At 40.9% G+C, this 24565-nt stretch overlaps 1 protein-coding gene across 27 annotated transcripts in view; it reads left to right on the top strand.

The window, feature by feature from the left end:
• The window catches only part of LOC139105990 (ensconsin), a 132057-nt gene that overhangs the window by 96883 nt on the left and 10609 nt on the right, over positions 1-24565 (top strand). For 14 of the 27 annotated variants that reach the window (XM_070662415.1, XM_070662417.1, XM_070662401.1 and 11 more), the window contains 5 exons: positions 14980-15048; positions 19768-19824; positions 20793-20861; positions 21770-21959; positions 22189-22535. In XM_070662415.1, the coding sequence (XP_070518516.1) occupies positions 14980-15048; positions 19768-19824; positions 20793-20861; positions 21770-21959; positions 22189-22535 (732 nt within the window). Of the gene's footprint in view, positions 1-2349; positions 2404-14979; positions 15049-19767; positions 19825-20792; positions 20862-21769; positions 21960-22188; positions 22536-24565 lie in introns of all 27 variants that reach the window. The other 13 variants (XM_070662419.1, XM_070662405.1, XM_070662410.1 and 10 more) reach the window with 4 other exon arrangements.

Consider the following 24565-nt stretch of genomic DNA (forward strand, 5'->3'; position numbering starts at 1 on the left):
TATGAGAAAAATCACGTCCGATTACTATGCGGAACTCCCGAGCGACCGACGAACCGGCTGCGGTTCGTATTCGTTACAGTTTCGGCGTTCGGCACTTTTTCCGTTTCTTTTTCACTGATGTGCAGCGGCGAAATTGTTAATAAGATGATCGGGCACTCTTAAAGAGGATGTTAAGCCTGATGTTCTTTCAATGAGAGTCTTTTAGCCGTTCTCTGAATTTCCACTTAAAACAGAAAAAGTGATACTCTGTCAGCAGTCTCAAAATATTAAGTTACAAGTAATTATACTTCACGAACGAATGTCTCCCGAATATATCGCGAACTTGTCGATCGACACTCTCTTCCTCCCCCGAGCCCGACTGTACTTATCGACGCTTCGTTTTCGACCACGAGACGCAATGTACGCATAGACGAGATTATAACTCACTTTATAGCAAAAAGATATAGCCACCGGTGCTCTCCGCGTATGCAGAATTAGTCGGAGAAGGTGAATCACGCCAGATTAGGTGTCCTAGCCCGCCAATTGCACGTGATTCTTGTGATACGTACGCAGCGGCTCCTGCGTACGTGCAACATGGTCGACCGCTGGAGAAGGACAGAGCGAGAGTGGGAGTAGTGGGGGAATATTGCTAGCGCGCGGCACGTATGCCAGCGCTCCCCCCTTACTTCTTCCCCCCGGCTACCCGACTTTCTCTCTCTCTCTCTCTTTCTCACCTCTACACGATTCAACGCGTTGTAAAAAATGTTATATGCCGAATATTAAATAAAAAATTATCCTTACCCTGTGCCTGCTCCGCCGAGGTAGAAGGCTTCTTCGAGATCTCTTTTTCTCAGGTTCTCCGGGATGTCGAGCCTTTTTCCGTGCACGGGAGACTCGTCGCGAATAAAATCGCGAATAAAATAAGCTACAATCGCGCGTGGGCTAATTTACTTATTAAAATCTGTCGCGCAACGTTGTATGGCGCTCTCGTTCAAAAAAATTGCTCAAACTTTGTTTGCCCATTTATTAAATTAAACGACACTCCCGAGGTAAACCCGACGAACCGACTGCGGTTCGTGTATTCTATATAATATCGGCGACGAATGTACGTTGGCCACTCCGAGTTTTTACCTAAAACAGACACAGAACAAGAATTGGTTAGATGGATTCTCAAGAACAAGAAAGTTTTTTTTTCTTTTTTTTTTTTCAACTCGACAATAAAATTCGAATGGACTGAGAAACATTTTCGTGCTTTAGTCGCGCATTTTTATTTTTCACGGTGCAAAAAGAGAGAAACTAGAAAAGAGCCTCTGGACCTCTGAATACTAACTACGAATGCTGACTATTTCGTCTCCATGTATGCGAATTTTTATGCGCGATGCATAACTCTGGCATAACCTAACTCGTTTGTCCCTGCAACAGCACGTAACGTTTCCGCGCTTTAAAGGAAAAAGGGAACTTCAAAAAAGTAACAAGGTTGCAGAACAAGACTGCGCTTCGAGATAAACAATCTGCGATCGATTGCAAAGATTCCTTTCGTCTCTTTTCTATTGTGTTTTGAGATTCTGATCGTTTCTGCAAGCGAGACAAGCACTCTTTTCTTCTCTTTGGTATCTCTACATTTTCTTATTTACTCCCGGAAAATATAAAGCATTTCTTATTATTGTCGTAGGTATCTCTATGAATTTTTCGATAAATTTTTTATGTATAAAATGTTACATAAAAAATAACCGCACAATTAAACGTTCACTACGACTCGAAAACATACGGAGTACTTGGTTCGCTATCGCGGCGGATCGTTCTCGCCAAGATCGCTGATAAAAGGCAATACGTTGATATTCTCGAGGATACCCGAATCGCTGCGCTGGCAAACTTGACGCGGCATCTTTTCTCCTAATCGAAAGTTTCCTTCTCTTTCCGAGACTTTAGCGACTGCATCGGCTGCACTCGAAGCCTAAAAGTACCAGAGCTATCTCGCGATGTGCCAACTCGCGATGCTCGAGAACACTCCTCCGGTTTACTTGCGATAGTTTCTTTCCACGTGTCCTCTGGATCGCTTGTTATATTTCAAAAATTTTAACGATCAACCTTCAACAACAGACGCCTCCGACATTTAGAATTTAAAACCTCACGTTAAACAGTTTACATGAAATTTTATTTAAAAATTACTATTAATCATAAATGATTATTTATAGTTTTATTATTCATTTGTGATATAAAAATTTTGAAAGGTTAGAATATGTTGTAAGATTATAAATGGACAGCTTCTAAGGAAGAAATTATATAACAATAGAAAATTTTTCTACATCTATAAGATTCGTCGATTCGATCAAACTTTCTAACGTTACATTTTTTTTTATTTTTTTCCAGGTGAGTATTCTCCGAAATTGGCGGAAGCGTCTTATCTTTCTTCTGCGGCGTCAGGTATTTATATTAGAAAAGATATTGGCAATTAAACCTTAATTTACGATTCTGATACTCGCGAATTAGTGAGAACGCGGTTTTCTCTGGAAGGTAATCCAACTCCATTTAATCTTTCAGAAGTGGAAAGAAACTTCTTTATAATCACTATTGGACATCATTGTATTCGCATTAGTTTTCGACTTTACTCCTTTTTATCGCACCGTGCGATTCGAAAGAGATCGCCTGAAAGGGATCGCGATACCGGACTGGGTAAACGTGGGTTATCGCCTGTTATAAGATTACCGGTTGGAAGACGTAATTAATTTAAAGAACTTAATGCCAACGAGGTCACCGTTCGTTTTAATTTCAACTCGCGTTCAACGTTGCTTTTTTCTTTTATTGGCACTTTTCTATTCTTCCAACTTTTTTTTCTCCCTGTCAGCAGACGAAGAGACTTCGCCCATTGTCCGGAGAACGCACTTTGAAACTCTTTCGTACAATGTTGAAATGTTTTCTCAAATGTTCGCGCGCCGTTCGGAGAAGAAAGCTCTCCGATAACTTCAATCAACGTCGTCGAGATTCTTCCGGGATGAACGTCATCTCGATCGAGTCGAGAGTCCCGGGGCTATCAATCAAACTTACGTTGCGTTATATTACTGTCCGTATTCCGCGTAAATGTCGACGCCGCGCGCGTTGAAGTTTAGCGGTGAATTGTTGCCCGATCATTAATTTGATTACGTCGTCCGCTGGCGCGGGCGAATGCTGTTAAACGTTAGTTGTGAATTACGGAAATTATTGCTGCTCGAAATTCGCACCGGCACGTGACACGATCTGACAAATCGTGCGGCTGCTCGCGAGCGCTCTTGACATTACGAAATAATTCTTTAATTTAACTCCGTGTAATTTAAGAGCATTTTTATTTATTTATTTTTTTTTCTGGTGGGTGTTAATATTTTAGAAATTGATCGTATATATTGAAACAACATTGAGAGGTTCTTATTTTAACAATTTTTGCATCGCCACTTTAAAAGCTGTCGACCCGGATAGTTAATTAATCACGTGTAAATACATTTCGGGCGCTTTATTTGCTCTCTTTTCCATATCGATCTTCGGTACGCTCCGCGTTATTGCTTGCCAAGGAGATATATTTTGCTAATAGTCTTCTTCGTTGGTCGGTCGACGGTATTCGGATATCTGGAGCGCGCATTTAGATCGCGGAGCCTCGGGTTTCCGGCGAAACGAACTTTCGGCATGCCTCGATCCGCATATTTGCTAAGTTACGGTTATTTACTTTCGAGAGAAAACGAATTTATGTTACTCGTTCCGCAACGTTTTTATATCGAGACAAGAAGTCTCGAATATTTCATTTCGCGCGAGGGAATCCATCGAGCTCTCGATGTCGCAAGAAGAAACACGCGGCTGTGTACATTATTCAGCGTATTAAAAAGCGAAACGCTTGCCTCATAAAGGCTCCTCCTTTATTTCTTCCTTTTCAATTGAGATCCTCGACATCCCGTCGTCTCTTTTCTCGGATAATCTAATTTCATCGCCGATTAAATGTGCTATTGGAAACGTGAGAGAAACAATGATTTCAATTAACAGTAACGTCAAAGTGCGTTAAACGACGTTGAGATCTCCGCGGGAATTACCCTCGAAATTTCAAACCGAGCTTACGAGTCTCGCTTACGACGAAGTTTTCGTAAGCTGTCGTGCATCCCGAACTTAAGACGCGCTTCCTCGCGAGATAACGCGGCAATCCGTCGTTGTTTTAATTAAATCCAACCGGTGAGTATCGAGGAGCTTATCAGCTGGTTAGACACGCACTGACGGCTCGCGTCGTTGTTTCGTTACCGAAATTTCGCTTTACTAGAAATTATCGAAAACCGGACTAGGCGAATACTCAACGAGATGCAGGACGCGATCGGAAACACTCGGAAAGCAAGCATCAAAGTCCTCCTTCGAGAAGTTAATTCACCCGCTGCTTCGCCCTCTCGATGCACTTTCAAATACTTATCTCATCTAATGCCTTTACGAATCGCGTGATATTCGAGCATGAGCCAAACTTTCGAGGCGTCCGTCGGAACTTCCGGCGACATTTTCTTTGACCGTAAAATCTACCGCGATAGGATATCGTTGACTCGTAGAAGATTTACCGTTCTCGAATGGCACGTTTATTATCACGACAAATATATAAATTTAATTGCGATAAAAAAAAAAAAAAAAACAGAAAGAAAACCAACCACGTCAGTAATTTGAAATAAATTTAACCCGGACGTTTTATTAAAGGAGGATATTGTTAATATTATTTGCCGAGCGTCTTCCGGTGAACAGGAATAATGAACTCGGAACAGGAAAATTGTCCCTTGTTAGTGGCAGTTTTAACGGAGGCGCACAATGACATCTCCGTCGTAAATCATCGAGGCCCGCGCGCGCGGCTCTCTCGTTATTTAAGCGGAAACGGCGATGGGTTATTTCGCAGCTGGATGCAGTTCCGTTTCGCACGATGCTCGCCGGTAATAATTATGCCCGACGTTAATGGACGATTAATTATTTCTCGCCGCGTCTTCGTGGGTTCACGTGCGATCGCTCGGCGAAGTAATCTGACTAGCGCGTAATTAACTATGGGATATTGTTTACAGTTCTCGCGTGACGCGCGGAGGCAAAAGTTGCGCGATGTTTCGAATCGCCGGATCCTCAAGATCTCGCCCCGGTCTCGTTGCGACGACCAGGCCCGTCGTTAAAAGCTACTCCTCGTTAACGAGTTTCTTGCGCGCTTCCCGGTCCCAGCGCCGATAAATCGTCCAATTCGGGGCGCTTACATACGAGCTGTAAATTCGCGTTTATTTGGTTCGGGCTACCGTGTTGAGAGGCTTTCTCCCGTCTTGGCGAAAAGAGCAACTATTTTGCCCGTTGCGCGGAATTTCGTCTAATTCTAGAAACCGGAACGCTAGAAAAATTGCAACAATTAAGGAGGATGCTGGAAATAAAAATGTTTTATCGTTTGAAGACTTTAAAGTAATCATTTCTTTCGTAATAAATATTTAAAAAAAGTTATAATTTTTTTTGTTATTAGTTCGACTGTTGGTAGAGTATTTCTAAAGCTTTTCAATTGGCAGAAATATCCTTACGTTTTACGACGCGTAATGCCGACGGATAAATTTGTCAGGTTATATTATTAAATTTCTTCAAATATTAGATATCGATAACTCGATAGCGATGTAGGTATAATAACAGCTCTATAAATCAACGTCACTTGCAGATCCTAGCTTGCTTTAATTCCGCCCTTTTTGCCGATCTCCTGGAAGAACCGAGAATGCATCTCGGGTCTTATCTAGCCGTACGACTGCAATTACTCTGTAAAAGGCGGGATAAACGCAGCCGGCGTCGCCCTTTATTCCCAGGACCTTAGACGACCCAGAAACATTCTATTTTCTATGCTGAACATGTCGAGCGCTGTCGGGCCGCGAATAGTAATTATTGCGGCGAAAGTAGTAGCATTTATCCTCTCAAGTATCAAACAGATCATTTATTTAAAGTGCATTTCTAATTTCGTAATCGTAAGGGGGGAGGGCTGTGAAAACGGCGGAGCAGAACTAAACCGCAAAATGTCAAGTCGGCAAGGTAAAAAAAAAAAAAAAAGGAATAACGTTCCGTTTGAATGACATTTGATCATCTTCAGCCCACGAGAAATGTCGTCGTAATGCCACACAAAGTGCGATGTATACGCGAAGATTGCAATATTAAACAATCGACAATATTTATAATATATCGGCGTGAACGGAGGAGGACCGGCTGGAATTGTTTTCGCTTGAATATCAATAGTTCGTAAACGTGGGCGATTCTCACGAATAAAAATGATCGGGATAAATCAACGATCGGTTCCGATCATTAATCAGATGGTTGCAGACAGCGGACGGCACGGCGCAAATGAAACGTCTAGCGGTACTTCGGCGCATACGGATCGCATTTGAGACTCGATCGCGGGTGCTAATAATCCGGCAAATTTTCCGATTGTTCGCCGTCAGTCGACGGAGCTCTCTCGTCCGAGTGATAAATGAGCCCGATCGCGATGGATTGAGGTCTGGCGCGGAAAAAGTCGACCGGGAATTCCGGCGTTCTCGACAACGATGCGTTCTAAAGAACGGTGAAAATAGAATTTCTACGTCTCTCGCGAATGATCTTTTCACTGCGTCGCTTTTTGCAATGAGCGTGCACTTTGAATAAAACAGCATCAGTTTAGGATGCATCCTTCTACGCGCAATGATATTCGTCAGAGTCTTGACGTCATCACTTTAAGTATAATTTCCTCGTAAAATATTGAGCGAATAATAAAAATAATGGTTAGCGTATTAATAACGTATAAACTTTGCTAAACACAACGACCGTTGACGTTTTAGTTCGAGAAAGTTAAACTATCGCTCTTTTATTAAACTGACCTAATTTACACCTCGGTCCTATCTCGGGTCCATTCTACCTCCGCGACGTCGCCGGAAAAAATAAAAAAAAGAAGTCCCTCGCGGCAATGGCTTGCAATTGAAATCCGCTATAAAAGAACGTAAATTGAGACCTTTTCTCTGAAGAAACCTGCGGAAAAGGATGCGAGCCATTTTTGTGGGTTAGAATACGAGCGATCAGACTTCGTTGAACATTCTTTTCTCTCTAAGATTCGTTTGAAGGGCAGAGTCATCGCGGCTCTTATCTCCTTTGACCGAACCGCGAGCGCATAAACGGGGTTCGACGAGATAATCAGATCTGATAGGAGATTCCCCCGACGCTGCGAGTAACCTGTTTCCACTCGGCGATTCTCGCGCAAAGACAATGTAAAAGTTACTCTAATATGTAATATTTTTATCTCGTTAGTTTGAGAAACTTTTGTCAGCTAAATAATCTCCGCGATTTATGCACTCGATATATTCTTTAATCAACTCTATTTTTTTTTTTTTTTTTTTTTTTTTTCTTTCGCAGGTCAGCTCGTCGCGTTATCCCGGCTTTTGATTTATTTACTTCCTCGAGAGAAACTTCGCTTAATCTCCGACATTTGTCTCCTCTCCGCCTCTACAGCTTTCAGTTGCCGGATAAAGGCATGGTTCTGCTAGCGCACTTTACCCACGCATAAGAAAATTTACCTCCTTTAGCGATACTTAGTCGCCGATATATACTTTCACGCTGTAGAATATGCGCTTACCAGGTGCACGGAAGACCCGTTCTTTCGTATTTGGAACTTTATTCTTCCTGCCGATGTCCCGCCGCCGAAACTTTCGGCTCGTTTAAAGAAATGTTCCGGCGATATTGCTACGCGCGTGGCGCACGGTGACGGAAAATGGTTTCCCTTCGCGGTAGGATAGACCGTATATATTCCGTTCTCTTTAAATGCCATTTCGGAATTGAATTCAGGAACGAGATGGCCAGGGAACACATGGCTGCGTAGGGATCGATATTAATTCATTCCGACGTTCGGAAGCGGAAAGCGTAAAGTATACTTAAGCAAACTCTGTAGCAATATTCTATGCGCTACTTGCTAAAGTCCGCAATCGGAAATAAATAGAATAATAACGTAATAGAGAGAGAGAGAAAAGAAAAAAGGTTTCTGTACCTACGTAAAATACAAATTGCAATTAAATCCTTTCAGAAGTGCAGAAAATTCGCGCATTTATTCGGTTTTTTTTTTTTATTTTTTTAAATCATACACACGCTAAGATATGCACTCTGTGTGAGTGAAACGCACGCTTCGTGAAGTTCGGGTAGCGACACTCGGCGGAACAATCTTAATCCGATCTCTTAATTAAATTTCCTGCCTGAAATTGACTTCAGCTTTTGTGTCAATGAACACGAAATAACGGTAATCGTTTCCTCGCTTCGAAAGTCTCGCGGGCGTTTCTCGGTGTTTTATATTCTCGAATTAAACGAACGTGTACACGACGGCCGATTTCCCGCATCGTCGAGCAGTAGCACGAAATGGAAAATGGAAACGCCGGACCGAATTGTCGGCCCGGATAAGCCTGCCTTTGTTTTTGCCGACCGATATGCACATATTTTTCACGTTTGTTTTTTTCTTTTTTTTTTTCCTCTTTTCACGCTGCGCGTTATACGCTCACGTGTAAAAAAAAAAACAAAAAAACTTGTTCTCGGCACAATGAATCTCGCGGGCTCGGAGTCAGCACGAAATTTTTCGCCCGTACCGAACGCGTACCGCTTACCAGATGTTTATCGATTACGCGTTTTGAGAGATCCATCGGGTCTTTTCGAATCCCTGAAAAATGCTTGTTGAATTTTAATCACTCGCTGACATTTTTCCCGCGCACGTATACGCCCGTACCTACATGCCGCCTGCGTTCACGCGGATAATTTGACAACTATTCAACCTCGCCATCCACGTCGGGGAGGGTCACACGTGATTTCATGAGATGGATCTGCGGATGCAAATGAATCCGTATCAAGCGGGAGTTTCGAATCGAATCAGCTATGCGTCCGCATGTGAAAGGCAGTCTGTACGTCAGCAAGCGGCCCGAAAATCAAGGCGGATTCAATGGCTCATCGAGTTAGATCGTAATGGATTCCGTGAATATTGCGATAATTAATTTGTTGAATAACTCTGGAAGCGTCTCTGCCTCGGCAGCTTTAATAGAACATCCCTTTATTAGAGAATATGCCGTTTAATAATGGATTATCTTGGCCCTTTTGCCCGTCCGGGCAATTTCATTTCCGGAATGTGATTCGCGATCACGGTACACGTGTACGCTATTTGCGCTGGCATACGTAACATGCCAATTAGAATAGATAATGTTTTATTAGAAACGAATTTTGTATTTATTTTCATTTTTATGAGAAATTTCGTCGCTCGCTATCACGTTTTATTTAAGTGACGTTGGTTAAAATATCGCGCCGATTATTATTTTATTCAGAATACGCCGACGTGTTCCAGGCCTTTGATATATTCCGATGTTCACGCAATACGCACATTTTCTTCTATTTTTTATGCGCCCGCTACTCGCCGATTCCCAGCGGCACGTATTTTATTAAGGAAAGTAACGTTTCTTTATTCACTCTTAAATTATGTAGAAAGCCTGATGCTTCAGATTCCGGTAAATAATTATATGAGCGTATTCTTATAATGTACGGTTAAATATTTGATTATAACGTTTCAAATCACAATCGCGCGACACGCAGAGTACTCACGATGATTGAATTCAAAAATATTGCCAAGGTTCTGCCAATATTAACCTCCTATTTTATGCTTTCAATATTAACGTACTTGTTCTCGTAAAAAAAAAATGTTTATTTTATTGTTTAGAGATTTACTGGAAAATAAGTTACACATGATAACGTTTTACTTTTCGAAATGTCAATCAATGTCGTCGAGACCTACGGCGACATCGCGATACCAACGTTAAATCGACAATTTATTTTACGAAGTGGAGGTCGTCGAAGACACGCGAGGAAACAAATTAGCATGGGCAATGAGCAAAGAAACAATGCGAACGCTGCCTGGAAATTGGCGCCGAGAGTTGAGCCTCGGTGTAAACTTGGCGCGTCTGACCATGTGGATCGTTTATCACTGCGGACATATGTCTCTGACATTTTCAGCGTGGATAAATGTCAGTTCGACCAATACGTCGTCGTTTTACGCTACGTTCGGAACTTCGAGTCGTTACGAGTTAAACGAAAGTTTGAAAGAAATTACAGGAATATGAATTAAATACTTAATTACGTGACGCGCTGGTAAAAACGCTTAACGATTCCGAGCTAGGGACTTATGAAATTTTAATACACAGTGAAAAGTGGCGCAATTTAAATATGAATTTTCACTCGGAGGAAACGGTAACGACGATCCGCGGCGAGATTTCAGGCCGCATGCATCGAAAGCAAAATATTTTCTCATCAGTATATACAAGAAATATTACGCCGGGCGCACAGTTTCTCTTCTTAGTTTTTTTTTTTTCTCTCTCTTAAAAATAACTTTTATGATTGCATTTATCACGGCGTAAAGCTGCGGCTGGCGTATATATTACAGACGAAATATTAGCGTCATTTGCGACGAACAACAGCTTCTCTTCGTCGTATTCGCGATCGATATTATGGTGTTATTATAGCGAGCAACGATTAAACGGAGACAATCGTAACCGCTTTTATGTATGTCACCGTCGTAAACGTGGATTATTGTGCAAACCATTACTGGAACATGCATTTCCTTTCATTATGACGACTTGCTATTATAAAAATTTCTCCAGATAATATTGCGTAATTTCCCTCCTTATCGAAAATATAACGCTTTAAAAATTATTTCCTGGACTCTAAGAAATAAGAAATCACTCGTCCTTCCCCCATTTGCACTTTACGATTTAGTTAATTTTGAAAATTTTGACATTTTGTGAAAATATACCTAATGTTTTCCTGCGAATTATGTAATTATTTAAGACTAGTCGTTTTGCAGTTTTAATATCGCAAGAGGAGATGGCTATCGCGATAGATTAAAGCTTTGATTTTTTCAAAAGGTTATTTTCCACCCGTAGATCTAATAGGTCGGCCCTATTCTTCCGTTGAAGACCACCCAGCCGTAAAATTAATATATCGCTTGATAGTGGTCGCCCTTCCCGTCCATCACCATTGTCCCTTTTCTTTCTCGTGGCAGTCATTCTTTTAAGACTAAACTATGTTGCCCAGACGAAGAGGGAGAATCAGCGATGTCGGGCTTCCTCGTTGGCTTCTCGTAAACGCATTGCAGCCTTCTTTCCCATTTAGAAACAATGCACTTATTCTCATAAAAGTAGCGATCTCGCGATAAAGCTGCTTTTAATAAAAAAAAAAGGAAAAAAAAAAAATTAATCGCCGGAAATATCGATATCGGCAGGATGGAGCTCATAAAACGCGTAAAAGAGAAATTATATTTCACATTTTTCTCGAACGCGTCCCTTTAGGTATTTCATTTTATGCTCTTCTCAACTTCTCGTTTATTTCTTTTTTTATCGGATTATTTCTCACTACGTTAATTTAACGCTCGATCCGGAAAGTTTATCGAGAATAAGGAGCGAGTTTGTCTTACGCTCTCCGCTCGTAAGGAAAAGTAGTGCAGAACATTGCAATTAGCGGCTCGGTCGATCAACGATTTAATTGCGACGCGAAGGACGACGGTGCTCCATTGTCTGATCAAGATACGCCTGGCTCTCTCGGGGATCGCACTGCCGGCAGTTTAAGCGCCTTTGCGGAGTACGGTAGGGTGTCGTGTCACCGATACATAGTGAGATACTTTGGCAGAGCGAGCACCTGTTATTTCTTCATCGGCGTCTGGAGGCAATTAACTCTTCTCAATGTCCGACCGATCAATAAAAATTTATTACCGTTTCAATACGTGATATGCTGTATCATATTGACACCGTTGTTCTCGGGAAAGAATAGGGCCGGCCAATTCTGCTCGGCATCGCGACACTTAAATTTAATTTTATCGAGATATTCCGTCCGTGTAATTACGAGTCTTGTAAAAATCGAGTCGAGTAGCAACGACCATTTGTAACACCGAAGGAAATATTATACCGAGGCTCTCGCCACGTTTGCTCAAGAACTCGGCATTTACGTAAGAGAATTTTATTTAGCGGAAATTGTCCGCGAGTTTTTTCGCGAGACGTAGAAATAATGCATCGGGTGAAAGCTTTTAATGTAGATTTGCATTTCCGCGTTGTTTGTCTACCTTACTGCTAGGTGCGCATACACGACACAACGTCGAATAATCAGCGACCGTCGCGCTGAATGGGTTAGCGTGTATTTGTCAACTAGTTAAACGGCTGCTAATATTTGCTCTCGGGACCTTGAAGTGCATTCGAGTGTACACGACGCGACGAGGTAATCACTGGGATCTCGTAATGACCTGCAAATGAATATTTGGTATCGCGCGGCCTCCGCGGAAAGGCGGATCACCACACGTGCCGCGAGTTAACATTCCCTCCCCCCACGTAATTTATTAACAATACGATCTGGAGATACATGTGAATTGATTCTGTCACCCGCGTATGAATTTCTTACGTAACCCGAGGAACCGAGTCTCCCGATTGCCGCTCACGCAACGCCTCGCGGTTGGAAATAAAAACCTGAGCGCGCGTTCTCCGTGAAGCCGCATGCGAGTTTTCTGTTTCTCTCGCGCTTCGCACGGACTGTGTAATTGCGCAGAAAAGTATTTTTAAAGCTAATAAAACTTATTTTAACAATGAAACAGAATTTGAGATTTTATTAAATAAAATCTGTTCCCTCGCCTTTTGAATTCACCCCGCATCACACATGCCCGTTAGTTTTTCCGGCTTATTTTACATGAGAATGCCTGAAAATTTATGGCCACCGGTGGGGCCACGCTTTTTCCCCCAAATAGCGATCTAGAGAGGGTGTAACTCCGGACTGGCGAGATGCGATAAGAATTGTTTCACCTCGAGAAAACCATCTCCGGGCGAGCTCGGTTTGCGGGGGAATACAAAAGAGTCCATTTAAAAATTGAGACGCCACTCGGAGGAACGTAGCGTGTGATATGTGCTCAGAATTTCTGAGCTTCATATAACGAATTATTATTAACAACAAAAATTTGGACAATTAAAATCTTAAGTATCTGATAATGCCTATCAACTTTTTATACAAAAACTAAGTTATACGTTTTCACATCAGTCTCTCCAAAATTTGAAAGTAATATAAAAAGAAAAAAAAAGATTTTTATATTGGCGCTCCTTGGTGTAATTAACTACAATTAATGACTATACTTTCAAGGAGTCTGCTTTAAATTGATAGTTATTGTACTTTGTGTGAATCACGAAGAACAACACGCCAGCGTCGTTAAGCGAGCTGGATTCTCCTTTCAACGAGGCTCCTTCCATTCCTGACAAATCGTCCGCGACACCTTTCAAAGTACACCTCCGGCATCTTTAAACACAAAAGATCTCGCTCTAGCTTCCCTCCTTGTGCCATACTCGGCGTTTTCTTTCGCGATGCGCGCTGCATCGAAGATTTTATGTCAACGTTTATTCTCTCAACTCTCCGTCCTTATTATCCGCCGACTACGACGTCTTAATAGCGCAAATTTAGCGAGAATTTCGAGAGCTGTCCTCGTAAGAACGGCCATCGATGGTAAATGCCGACGACGCGCGATAAAATGCTTTCTCTCCGCTATAACCGTCTCGCGTTATCATCATTAGCGTCTTCATCCGTCGTTCCGCATCATTATCCGCCGCTCGATACTTTAAACTACATATCTGCTCGTTGTAGGAAGCGATTTTTTTACCACCGATTTGGATTATTCTCTTCTTACTCTCTCTACTTCTTATCTTCTTTTTACTTAAAAGATCTTACTTAAAATCTTATCTTGCAACTGGAATTAGAGTCTAAGTACTCCGTCGTTTTCTTTTTTTTTTTTTTTAATATAAAAGATTATTTCAAGATTTTTTTTTAACCGTCGATGAATTATCACCACTAAATTAAAATAGTAACTCGCTTGTTTCGTGACGGAAAAGTATTCTTTGCAAGCGTATTGTTTTAGAAACTTAATGTAATATAAATTTTAAATGTAATTCTAACATTTGCATTTAATCTGTGAATTAAAATAATGTATAGAAAAAAAATTTAATGAGCTATTCACGATAAACTTTTCGCAAATAAGGAACGAAATCGATTGAAATAAATTATGTTGAATGTATGTGCTTCGCTCGGAAGATACCAGCCTGCATATCGAACCTTTTCGCTAACACGACCAAGTTCCACCCAATTGAGTCGGTGAATATCTCCGCGTAATGGAAGGAGAGCCTCTCCTCTGTGAAATGTCGAAGTTCAACTACCCGGTATCTACCCTATACACTCATGCACCAGATACGCAACTTCTCGTCCTCGTGCCTAGCCCTTACTTACGTGCGTCGCACGATTCCGATGTTCGTGTAACGCAATTTTCCCGTCGCACGTGCAACTATTCCGCCTCGCTTGCCACCGATATCTCACTTTTATCTATTTATTTAACTTGCGATTAGGAACGCGGCGTGGAATTTCTTCTACCTTGACGGGCAGATCTCTCAAATGGAAAATTTCTTAACGGCCTAATTTTATTGCGCGACGCTTCATTTTGAACGTCGCGTTGCGAAAGTTCGGCAAATGCAATTTATGCCCCCACAGTTCTCGTGTCGTAATGAGTCTCGGTCGTACCTAGTTAAGTCAACTTTAGACGATTCGCGAATATATATATGGATATATTACATTACACATCGTTAAACGTTGTACACGAAATCCTATTTCGACTTCTAACAGAAATTACATCGCATTTAAGGCGCGCTTTAATCAATAATCCTAAATTGAACTCCGAATTTAGGTTATGCTACTCGAAATAGCGACTTTAATTAAATTTCCTGCCTTCTGTCTTTCATGGGATGACAACAGTTGTTTCGCCGTGAGGAATTAATGCGGCTACTAAAACACTAATATTGGCGCAAGATGCTTCGAGCCTTTAGAACCGGTGTGTCGGTTCATACTGTCGTCGGACCGCTTTTAATTAAATTTTTATTCACCGTCGTAATACGTTCGCATATTCAATAACTAATTCCGTTACCGAGAGAGTGGGTTTATGTGGAACAATTTATGTTACAGCTGGAGCCGCTCCTGAGGAAACTAACCAAAGGTCCAGTTCTGCACACAATCGCCACTCTCTCACGAAGGGTAAGACTACTACGTTTCAGATATTTTCATTTGCTGTAATAAAGCGCTAATCTATCGAGCAGAAAAAAATCGCGAGATTTAAAATACATTTTAAAATAAATTATTAAATCATTTAATAACCTTAGCAACGTCATTAATTAGTTATTGTACATATTATTAATAACCATATAGTATAATAATAGCTCAAATTTAATAGATAGTCTGTAATTTTATAAATTGCCTCGCATAGGTTTTTATTTTAATGGAAATGATATAACCCAGTATGCTCGGTAGCTACGTTCCAGAATTTAATTTACTATGCTTTTTTTTTTTTTCTTTCTGTCTCTCTCTTTCTCGTCTATCTTGCTGTATCCTAGCTAGTTTCTCGTCAAAACTCTAAAGCATCGGCTCGAGAACTTTTTATTACTTCGTAGCGAGTGTAACGCTCGACGTTATACCTCTCATGTCGGCTTTTTGACATTTACACGGCGGATTTAGAAGTGATGCACTTTTCAATATCGCACTCCGTGTCTACCGACATTTCTGTGACGTTTGTGAGCACAACTCGATCATTTGTTTGTGATACAAATAGTGACATAGACATACGTACGTACCGAGTGTACAGGTCATTTTTAGCTGGACTTGAAAAGTATTTGATACTTCGGACGCGCTGTGATTTTAAAATACTAAACACAAAGTCGCTCGAAATAAAGTTTAATAAAAGAAAAAGAAAAAGAAACATGTCGTTAATTAGATTTCGTCTATCAGTTCTCCCAGTAGTAGCATAATCTTTATCGAATGCTGCGTTTAATACAGATTGAGATTATTTTGCAAAATTGCGCGAAGACAATCAATTCGCCAAGCGTCTTGCTGCTGTAAATTCAAATCCCCGGGGAATTTTCATAGAAACGCAGATCCGTAAATTTCTGCGTCCTCGAGATATTCCGCAGTCGATAATGATATTAATCTCGCGCGGGAAACCGCGTAACTGCTTTTCAATCTGCGGTAGAATCGAGAGCGCGATCGAGCCGGCACCGAATCCCTAGTACGACCTCCCGGGTCGCGGTAGATAACGAATGCAATTCTCCGAGTTCGACCTGCCAAGCGGCCAACTGGATTTAATAAAGCCTCAATTGCATTCCGCGCTTTTGTGAGAGACGCCGTGAGTTTAAGCAATCGGGAAAACCGCCTGTGAAATTGTTAATAAGTCCGCGTGGCCGAAAAAAACTGCGCGCGCGGCCACGCATAAAAATGGAATTTAAAATTAAAAAAATTAAAAAAAAAAAATGCGTAATTTATCATACGATTGTGTGATTAGATACGTTCCAGTGGCCGGTATAATTAAACCTGAGTTAACGAGGTCTGTGTTTCGAGTGCGAGCGCGCCCGTTGGCTTACGCCGATTTATTAAATGTAACATATCAATTCATATTTAATTACGTACGGCGAAAAGTTTAATTGGAAGCTTAAATTGTGTCTCTTGTTTTAATAACGGATTTTATGAGAATAATGCGAGAGATTGGGAAAAGGTCTGGGAAACATTTTGTGTGTGTCTTTCGCGAGTTACTTTCTCCAGTTTACCTAAAAGTAACGAAGTGCTTGGAAAATGTTTAAAACGGTTTTGTTTGATTAAAAGACGAAGGGAATAATCGAGGGTTTAAATTCGAAATATAAATATCGTTCTTGCTCAAGAAAGCACGTTCGCTCGTTAAACATTAGCAAAACACTCTGGAGATATGAAGAGTTCCGCCAGTTCGCGACGTTCATTAATAATTTAGCCCCTACGATAAATTAAGAAAAAAAAAAATTCTTAAAGTATATTTTAGTCGTATCGTGCGGTAGAATTGATCTTACATAAGCCAAAAATTTACAACGTTGACAAAGTTTTTCTATTACAAGTACTTTGAAGAGATTATTCTCTAAATGGTTACGGATCTATCCCTGTATACAGTTCCTTTTCAAATAATTCACGCGAATATATCTCAAATGTCACCCGATGCGATAATTATCGCTTCAGCAAACATGAAAGGGGCACGATAATCGACGAGAGCGAATCTCGTTACTTGGCTGCGCAACATTTCATGAATCATTCGCGTAGCTTAAACCAGCGCGCGTATCTGTTCGCGTTCTACGCCGCCACCCGAGCAAGGCTGGCAAGATAGAACAGTCGAGTGGATGAATGGAGGATCCGAGAGGAAAAGCCGAGAAGTTGGAAAGAAATGAAGAGAGAGAATTGTGAAGACAACGTCCGTGGCACGGTGGCGGCGAGAGATGGAAGCGACGGATTCCATTGTTTTCCGACCCACTTCCAGACGAAGGGAGATTAACAGAGCGGTGTGTATCCACCGGCGGATTTACTAACGTTGGAGCCTCGCAAGACGGTTGACGACGATGACGGCGGATGCTGCGACTGCGACTGTATCACAGATTCCACCGGTAGTTCGAACGAGCGCATCCCTCCGGGCGACAGCGCGCGTCGCGGTTACGTCTCATTCGTTAAATAGTCCCGGTTACCGCATTGTCCCGACCTATCTCCCCTCGAAATTGCGAACATGCCGCTGTAAATATTCGTCGGGATAATCGGGGATTTTAACGAACCACCTTCTAAAATAACGCTGCAGGAAGTGACTTACTCTGGGATATTTCCGTGCTTTTATTACTAAATAGTTGTCGCGAAACGTCGGCTAAACTTTATTTGTTTCCCGCAGACTACGTTTTCGTTTTCCTTGCAAGTTGTTATTTAATTTTATTTTATTTCGCGATTTGAATAGATTGTATTGAGATCTTTATGTGGAGTTTTTTTTTTTCTTATAACGCCGCTTTTATCACAATTGATTTCTTACGTAATTCTAATTCCTCACGCATACTTAACGCGGCCGTGTTGTTCTTTATTTGTTATTCCGTTCCATTCGTCAAAAGCGGATGAATTAACGGCGATATTGTGCGGAGGACAGCATTCAGAAAGATTGATGGATCAGAGGGCGCATTGTGCGTTTCCGAGTGACCGGAGATTAACAGCTCTAGGGACTGCGTGCAATACTAAGCGGTGCACTTTGCATCTACATTCTCGAGAACGCCGCTTCGGCGACGTGTTATTATCCTTCGTCTTTGAAAGTTCGCGTTCTCCTCGGTCGAAGAGGAATCTTTTTGATCAGGATAATGGCCGGAAAAAGAAAAGAACGCGCTTTGTAGCAAACTATTTTTTTCTCTCGCTATTCCTTTATCTGTAAGAATTCAATTACGTATTACGCCCGCAGTGCTGTATGTATTATCTTTGTTTATCCGCTCGAGAAAAGCTGGCCCTTGATTAAATAGAGTGCCAGAAATCGTGTTATTTATATTTCGCAATTCTCAAAAAATTTATATTAAAAAAAAAAAAATAAGAAAAAGTATCGAGTTATTCCAAGTGCAGCGCGATGATGCATACGTAAGTGATGAAAGGTTTTTACTTTAATAACTCGTGATTCTAAAAACTTCGGTAATACGGTCTGCGAATTTTCTCATAAATCGCTAAGTGTAACACGGCGATATCAAACTTATTTTTCCGGTCTTCTTTTTGTTTCTTTTTTTTTCTCTCTCTCTCTTTCTCTCTTTTTCTTTCCCATTTTTTTTCTGCACGTCTTTCTCGGCCCTCTCCACTTTTCTTTACTTTTCGTTTTCGGAGCATGCCACTCAACGTCTTCAAGCTGCACCACTGCAGCAAGTATCGAGTATTTCCCCAGTGATTCGATTCGAATTCGTCTTCCAAATTACATTTACGTGCAAGTGGCTCTCGGTAGTTTCCCGTCTTCAATAAAGGGAGAAGCGAGTCTTCAATTACTATCTCGTGTTGTTTGAAAAATCCAGCGCCTCTTTCATCGTCGAGAATTCCCGTCTGCATGCTCGCGACGTAATTCGATATTCGTGACGTCGAAAACGTCTCCTTTTCATATCATCCCCGGCCTAGTCCCGTTTCATCCCCCGCGTTCCGTAGCGTTTTCCCTTCATTCTCGCTCGATTCGGTGTCCGCGTTACTAATGGTATGTCCAATTACTATCGGCCGTAGGTGTGCCGCGTTTTCTCCTTTATCCTCGCACTTTTCCACCCCTTCCCTCCCGCCTGATATTTGCAATCAGCGGCCGGAAACAATATTGGCAGCTTGGCAGTTGTTCGCGTTGACGCTCGTCGAAAATTGATCGCCAGCGAAGGATGAAAATATAAGCCAACTACGTTGCAATTAGCGAATGTAAGGGGGAACGGAGGGGTGGGAAGGGGGGGGGCTTCTATCCCAGATTCGCGTGATATCGACGCAAAGTGAACGATTTTGTATGCGTGAGATAACGAGGTGCCGATCAATACTTTCGTCACGCGGCGTAAATGTAAATTTCAAGAGCCGAGAGGTTTATTAACGAGTTGCGCGGTTGTGTATACAGTATTTATTGCGAAATAACCTTTCAAAGGGCCCGCGACGTAATGAGAGATTTAATTTGGAACGACTTTCTTCGGAGACGACAACGTCGTTCGGCGATACGTGCATCGTCGTCGAGCAAACCCGAGAATCACGTAACATGCAGCGTGGCTGTCGTCTTTTGGTAAACAATGTTAGCTACATATAGCCATCCGGCGCTATCTACATACGGTGCACTTTGATATCGTTGATCGTTAAACACGTGTCTTTCGCCGACACAACGGCAGCGTTTGCTGCACTACGAACTTTATTGGTACGAGAGAATGTGTATATCTTCGAATTTATCTTTCGTAGAGCAAACGATGCACTGGTTCGCACAGATTGGCGGTAACGACGCCCTCGCTTTGACAGGTACGCTCGGCGTGAGTTCAACGTGCTTCGATAACGATTGTGTGTGTCTTGTGTGTGGAGCATTTTCTCTTTGTGGGAATGACAAAACACACGTTCGGAAATAGTTTGAATTTTTGGAAAATATTGATTTAAAAATGCGAAAGTGGCGTGCATCGTGATTTTAATTCCCTTGAGCAAATTATTCCGCATTGTTTGGCACATTTGCGTTGCGAATGAGGGATTGATGTACTCCGTTATGATAATTTCAATGTGGTTTGCAATTGAGATAATTAATACTACGTCCTATAATTAGAAACTGTTGTGCTGCCGGAATATATTTGTATTCGATTTTGCGTAAAAACGTAAGCTGTATTTGCATGAGAATATTGAATTTAACTAATTCTACAGGGAATCAAACAATTACGTGTTACGTTCAATGTCTGTAACATGCGTTTAAAAATAAAAAAACGTATATAAAAATTTATTATACGAATTATACGATATTATTCTAATGGTATTATTCTGACGATAAACCGGGAGAAAACGAGAAAATTACTTGGTAAAGAAAAATCATAAGAAAATAATTTTTACATTAATAATAAAATCTAGGAGCCATATTTTACTTTCAATTTTATATTCCTTTGTTTTTTTTTTTTTACTTTATATTAATTTTTTGTTAATAAATTTTTGCGTTTTTCTATCGAAAGTTATCATGTATTGAACATTGACACGATTTATCCATTAATTTTTCTCGCTTGTAATCAGCTGTCTACGATTTTGTATTAACACAAGCGATTACGTGCATGTTGATCACTCGTTTTAACCGCACAAGCACACATTTGCATATTATATCACTAAACGGCAGGTGCGCACCCGCAATAACCATTTAGTCATTCATTTATTCATTCATGCTTTCATTCGTGCTGTAGTTTTTTTTAATACTTGAAATCTTACGTGCACACGCACATGTCTCGCTTTCTTCTCGGCAGATGTGAAGCGCCCGCGAAGCCTCTACGACGAGGACTCCCTCGACGGTGATCGTCCTTATGAGAATGAAGGTATCGTTTTTCAAGGGCATTGTACAGATCGCGTTTTCCTATTCTTTCTCTTCAAGTAAACTATTCTTTTTTTTTTTAATTTTTTTTTTTAATAAAAATTAACGAGCCAATAACGCCTTGCGACGCTTTTCCAATTTGCATTTATATTGATTTTAACAAATAATAACAGATATTATCCGCGTTTCACGTATCTGTGTCTAGTTCTAATAAGTAAACTGGATTCATCCCGAGTCGAAATTAAGCTTATATACAGTAACGACGAAACACTAAGGAATATGTCTAATATGCGCGATCTAACTATAGCTACAAAATCAGAGTAGATAAATTTCCACTCGGGATGCTGCACGTATCTCTAATCGCGCCTTGTATTTTATCATGTAATATTCTTTGAATATTTTATTTTGTAAATAACTTTTTACTACCGTTTCGATTTAATATGTAATATAATATACGCGTGTATATTTATTTTCTATCGTTTCACAACCCACACTTACATATTCTTGTATCGAAAACGTAAGGTAATTTTAACAATTAATTGTTCATATTGAAAGTTGCTAGTATTTATTTAAAAAATTCTTTTAAATCATTTTTCACCATAAAAACAAAAATTTTTTTTTTTTTTTTAATTACGAACAACTTTTTATTATTTCGATTTTAACTTGGTTTGATTTTTAATTGCTTTGTTATATCAAGCGTAACCATGAAATAAACCTACTGGACTTGATACATCTACTAAATATACAATTGAACGAAGATTTAAAACTGCTTCGTGTAACATTCTAAAAGAAAGTGTGTTAATCTCTAATCGAACTCCTCCGTTTATAGTAAATGTGATTACCTTAAATTAAGCATTAGCGAGTTAGAGCAAACGAATACAGAGTGTGTTAATCTCGCGTGGCTGTTTGCAGGACGGGAGTCGACGGGAAGCTCGAAGGAGTTGGACAGGGCGAAGCTCGTCCGCGAGAGGCAGAACGAGGAGCGGCAGCGGAAGCTGGAGGAGCTCAGGCAGCAAGCTCTCGCCGCGCAACGCTTCCGCGAGCAGCGCGAGGAAGAACGACGAAGACGAATCGATGAGCTCAGATCGCGCGATAACGACAGGTTTGTTAAGTACATTTACGATCCAACTGATCGACTTCATACTATATAAAATAAAATAAAATATATATATATATATATATTATTTCTATTTTTTTTTTTTTAATTATCTTAAAGTGCAAACTATTTGTATACCTGCCATGTGCAAAGAAAATAAATCTAGGTTTACTTAATCGTAGATGGTTTTGTTTGAAATTGTCACGAGCGTGTTCTGTCGATTTTTTTTGCTCAGACGAAATCAAGTCGAGGAGAGAAAACGGTTGATATGCGAGGCGGAGCGGGAACGACGGGAGGCTATCCTCCGCAAGAATCAGGAAAGGGAGGCGCGTATCGAGGCGAAGAAACGGAACGAGAGATCGCATATCGTCTTTGCGTTCGGCAGCTCTACACCGCGAATGCTGGAACCCGCCGACACCGGCGGCTCCACTTTCTGGGGTACTCGCAGAGCAACTTCCACTACAAATGTCATGATGTTCCCCGCCGCGCAACCCCTCACCAGGAGGTCCTCCGAGAGAGAGCTGGACGGCAGCAAAAAACGAGCTACTTCCGCCGGTGGACTTGACCGGAAACCGGGAGAAGGTTAGTCGATACGTTCCATCGAATGCCGATTGAATTACGCGAATTCACCGAAGTTTATTACAAATCAGTTAGCGAGATGGCGATCGTTCACGTAAACACGTTAGCTGCACATCGCACACGGAAATTTAATTAACCCTTTCAGCGCGCGATGATAGACCCTTCATGTACTTAAACGTTCGGTTCTATGATCAAATTTCTCGATCGCAAACTCTTCGATAAATAGATTTTAAAATATGATATAATCACGAACAATTCACCTTCTCGTTCTATAACGTTGATATGTACAATATGCATTTATAATTATATAAATTATATAAATTATAATCAATCAACGTTTACGCGATAATTTAATTTCCCAGGCTACTACGCCGCGATGAGTTTTAGCCTCGCTGTACCTAATCAGCCTCTCATATTTTTCTCGAAGTCGGCGCATTCGTTTATATTAAGAACTTCGCAACGGACTGTAAATAATGCAACGCTTTCTCCGCTTGATTTATCCAGCGGAGGGATATTGAAATATATATTGTAGGAAATATCTATAAAATTCGCTTACGCAATGTGAAACTGCAGCTGAAAGCGTTGAGGGCTTTTCCGCATCTCGCGAATGAACGATACACGCGTGCGCATCTGTCCTGCACTTTTGCACAAGTAGAATACGAATTGGTGTTTATCGTAAATTTAATCGAGTATCGAATCAACGCCGGGTGTTGATCGCATCATGAGCGACTCGGAGGCGGATTTATCTTAATGTGAGTATAAATGGGGATCGCGACACTTAATGCACGGCTAAGTTTCGTAATGAGAGAGATCGAAGACCGAACACCGATTGATCGGGCCACCCTGAATATTAAACACACGGCGGCATTTTATGAGTCAATTATTTTACGTTCGTGGCTTAAGTGTGTTACTCGGAACGGAATAAATTCTGCCGATACCGTCCGGAAAGAAATAAATCGTGTTTGGGAATTCAACGTCTCGTTCCCTGTTTGCTTGCTCCACCCTGTTTATTCGAACGTCCGGTATATGTATCGATGATTGATGTTTGTCATATTGGGCCTACAATCGTTCTTTCTGCCGCGGTGGGATTCGTGAAGGATGGGTGCTGCTTAATCGCGCCACGGCTATGAAAATATCTCTACGTCACGGCTTTTAGAAGCGGATAAACGAGACAGGGAAGCGACTGGCGTCTTGTCGCAGCCTACACTTTACGCACGATCGCTTCCGATACATTTGACAGCGATATATTTTTCTTGGCGGTAACCGATATTGCCATTTAACGAGATAGAAATTTCTTTCTGCCGCACATGCTGTGATAGATCAAATTCTACGCTAGATATTTGAAAAAAGTAATAAGAATATTTGTCCGAGACGTATCAATTATTATGATTATGAAAGATAATAATATTTAAAATGGTTAAATTATTTTGCCATAAAATTAAATTCGTTTATTTAGTTACGCCTTTGGAGACTTGATTGATCGGTTTGGATTTAAAAGAAAAAAGAAAGAAAAAAAAAACTATGAGCTGTATAAAATCGCTGTCACATGAAGCTCTCTTTTTCGCACAATTGCTCGCAATGAAAACGACATCGCGTGGCATGAAAGAACGATTGTCCAGCACTTCTTAGAACCTGCAACGCGATATTATCCACGGTGTAAATTTTATTATTTTTGGTTCTTTACTTTCAGGTTTACACTTTCTAGCCTATTCTGTGTACAAGTTTGTGGCATATTCTCCTAAATGACAGACGAATTCACGTATTTTCAGCTTGAGATTAGTTACACAGCGTATCCTGAGAACGTTTTAAAGCGCGGTATGAGTCGCAAGTTTTGCTTTTTACGCGACATTATTTACTTTTACACTGCACACAAATTGCTCGGTTCGCATTCACTTTGATAAACGACCCATTTTCATTCACATTCTTTCCTATCCGAGCATCTATTCTGTCTTTTTCTTTCTTTAAAGAAATAACCACCGAAACGAAACGAAAGCAATTTTTTATCTTTTTTTTTAAGAAAATAATTTACCATT

The sequence above is a fragment of the Cardiocondyla obscurior genome, linkage group LG10, assembly GCF_019399895.1.
Source record: "Cardiocondyla obscurior isolate alpha-2009 linkage group LG10, Cobs3.1, whole genome shotgun sequence".
In the NCBI taxonomy this organism is placed as follows: Eukaryota; Metazoa; Arthropoda; class Insecta; order Hymenoptera; family Formicidae; genus Cardiocondyla; species Cardiocondyla obscurior.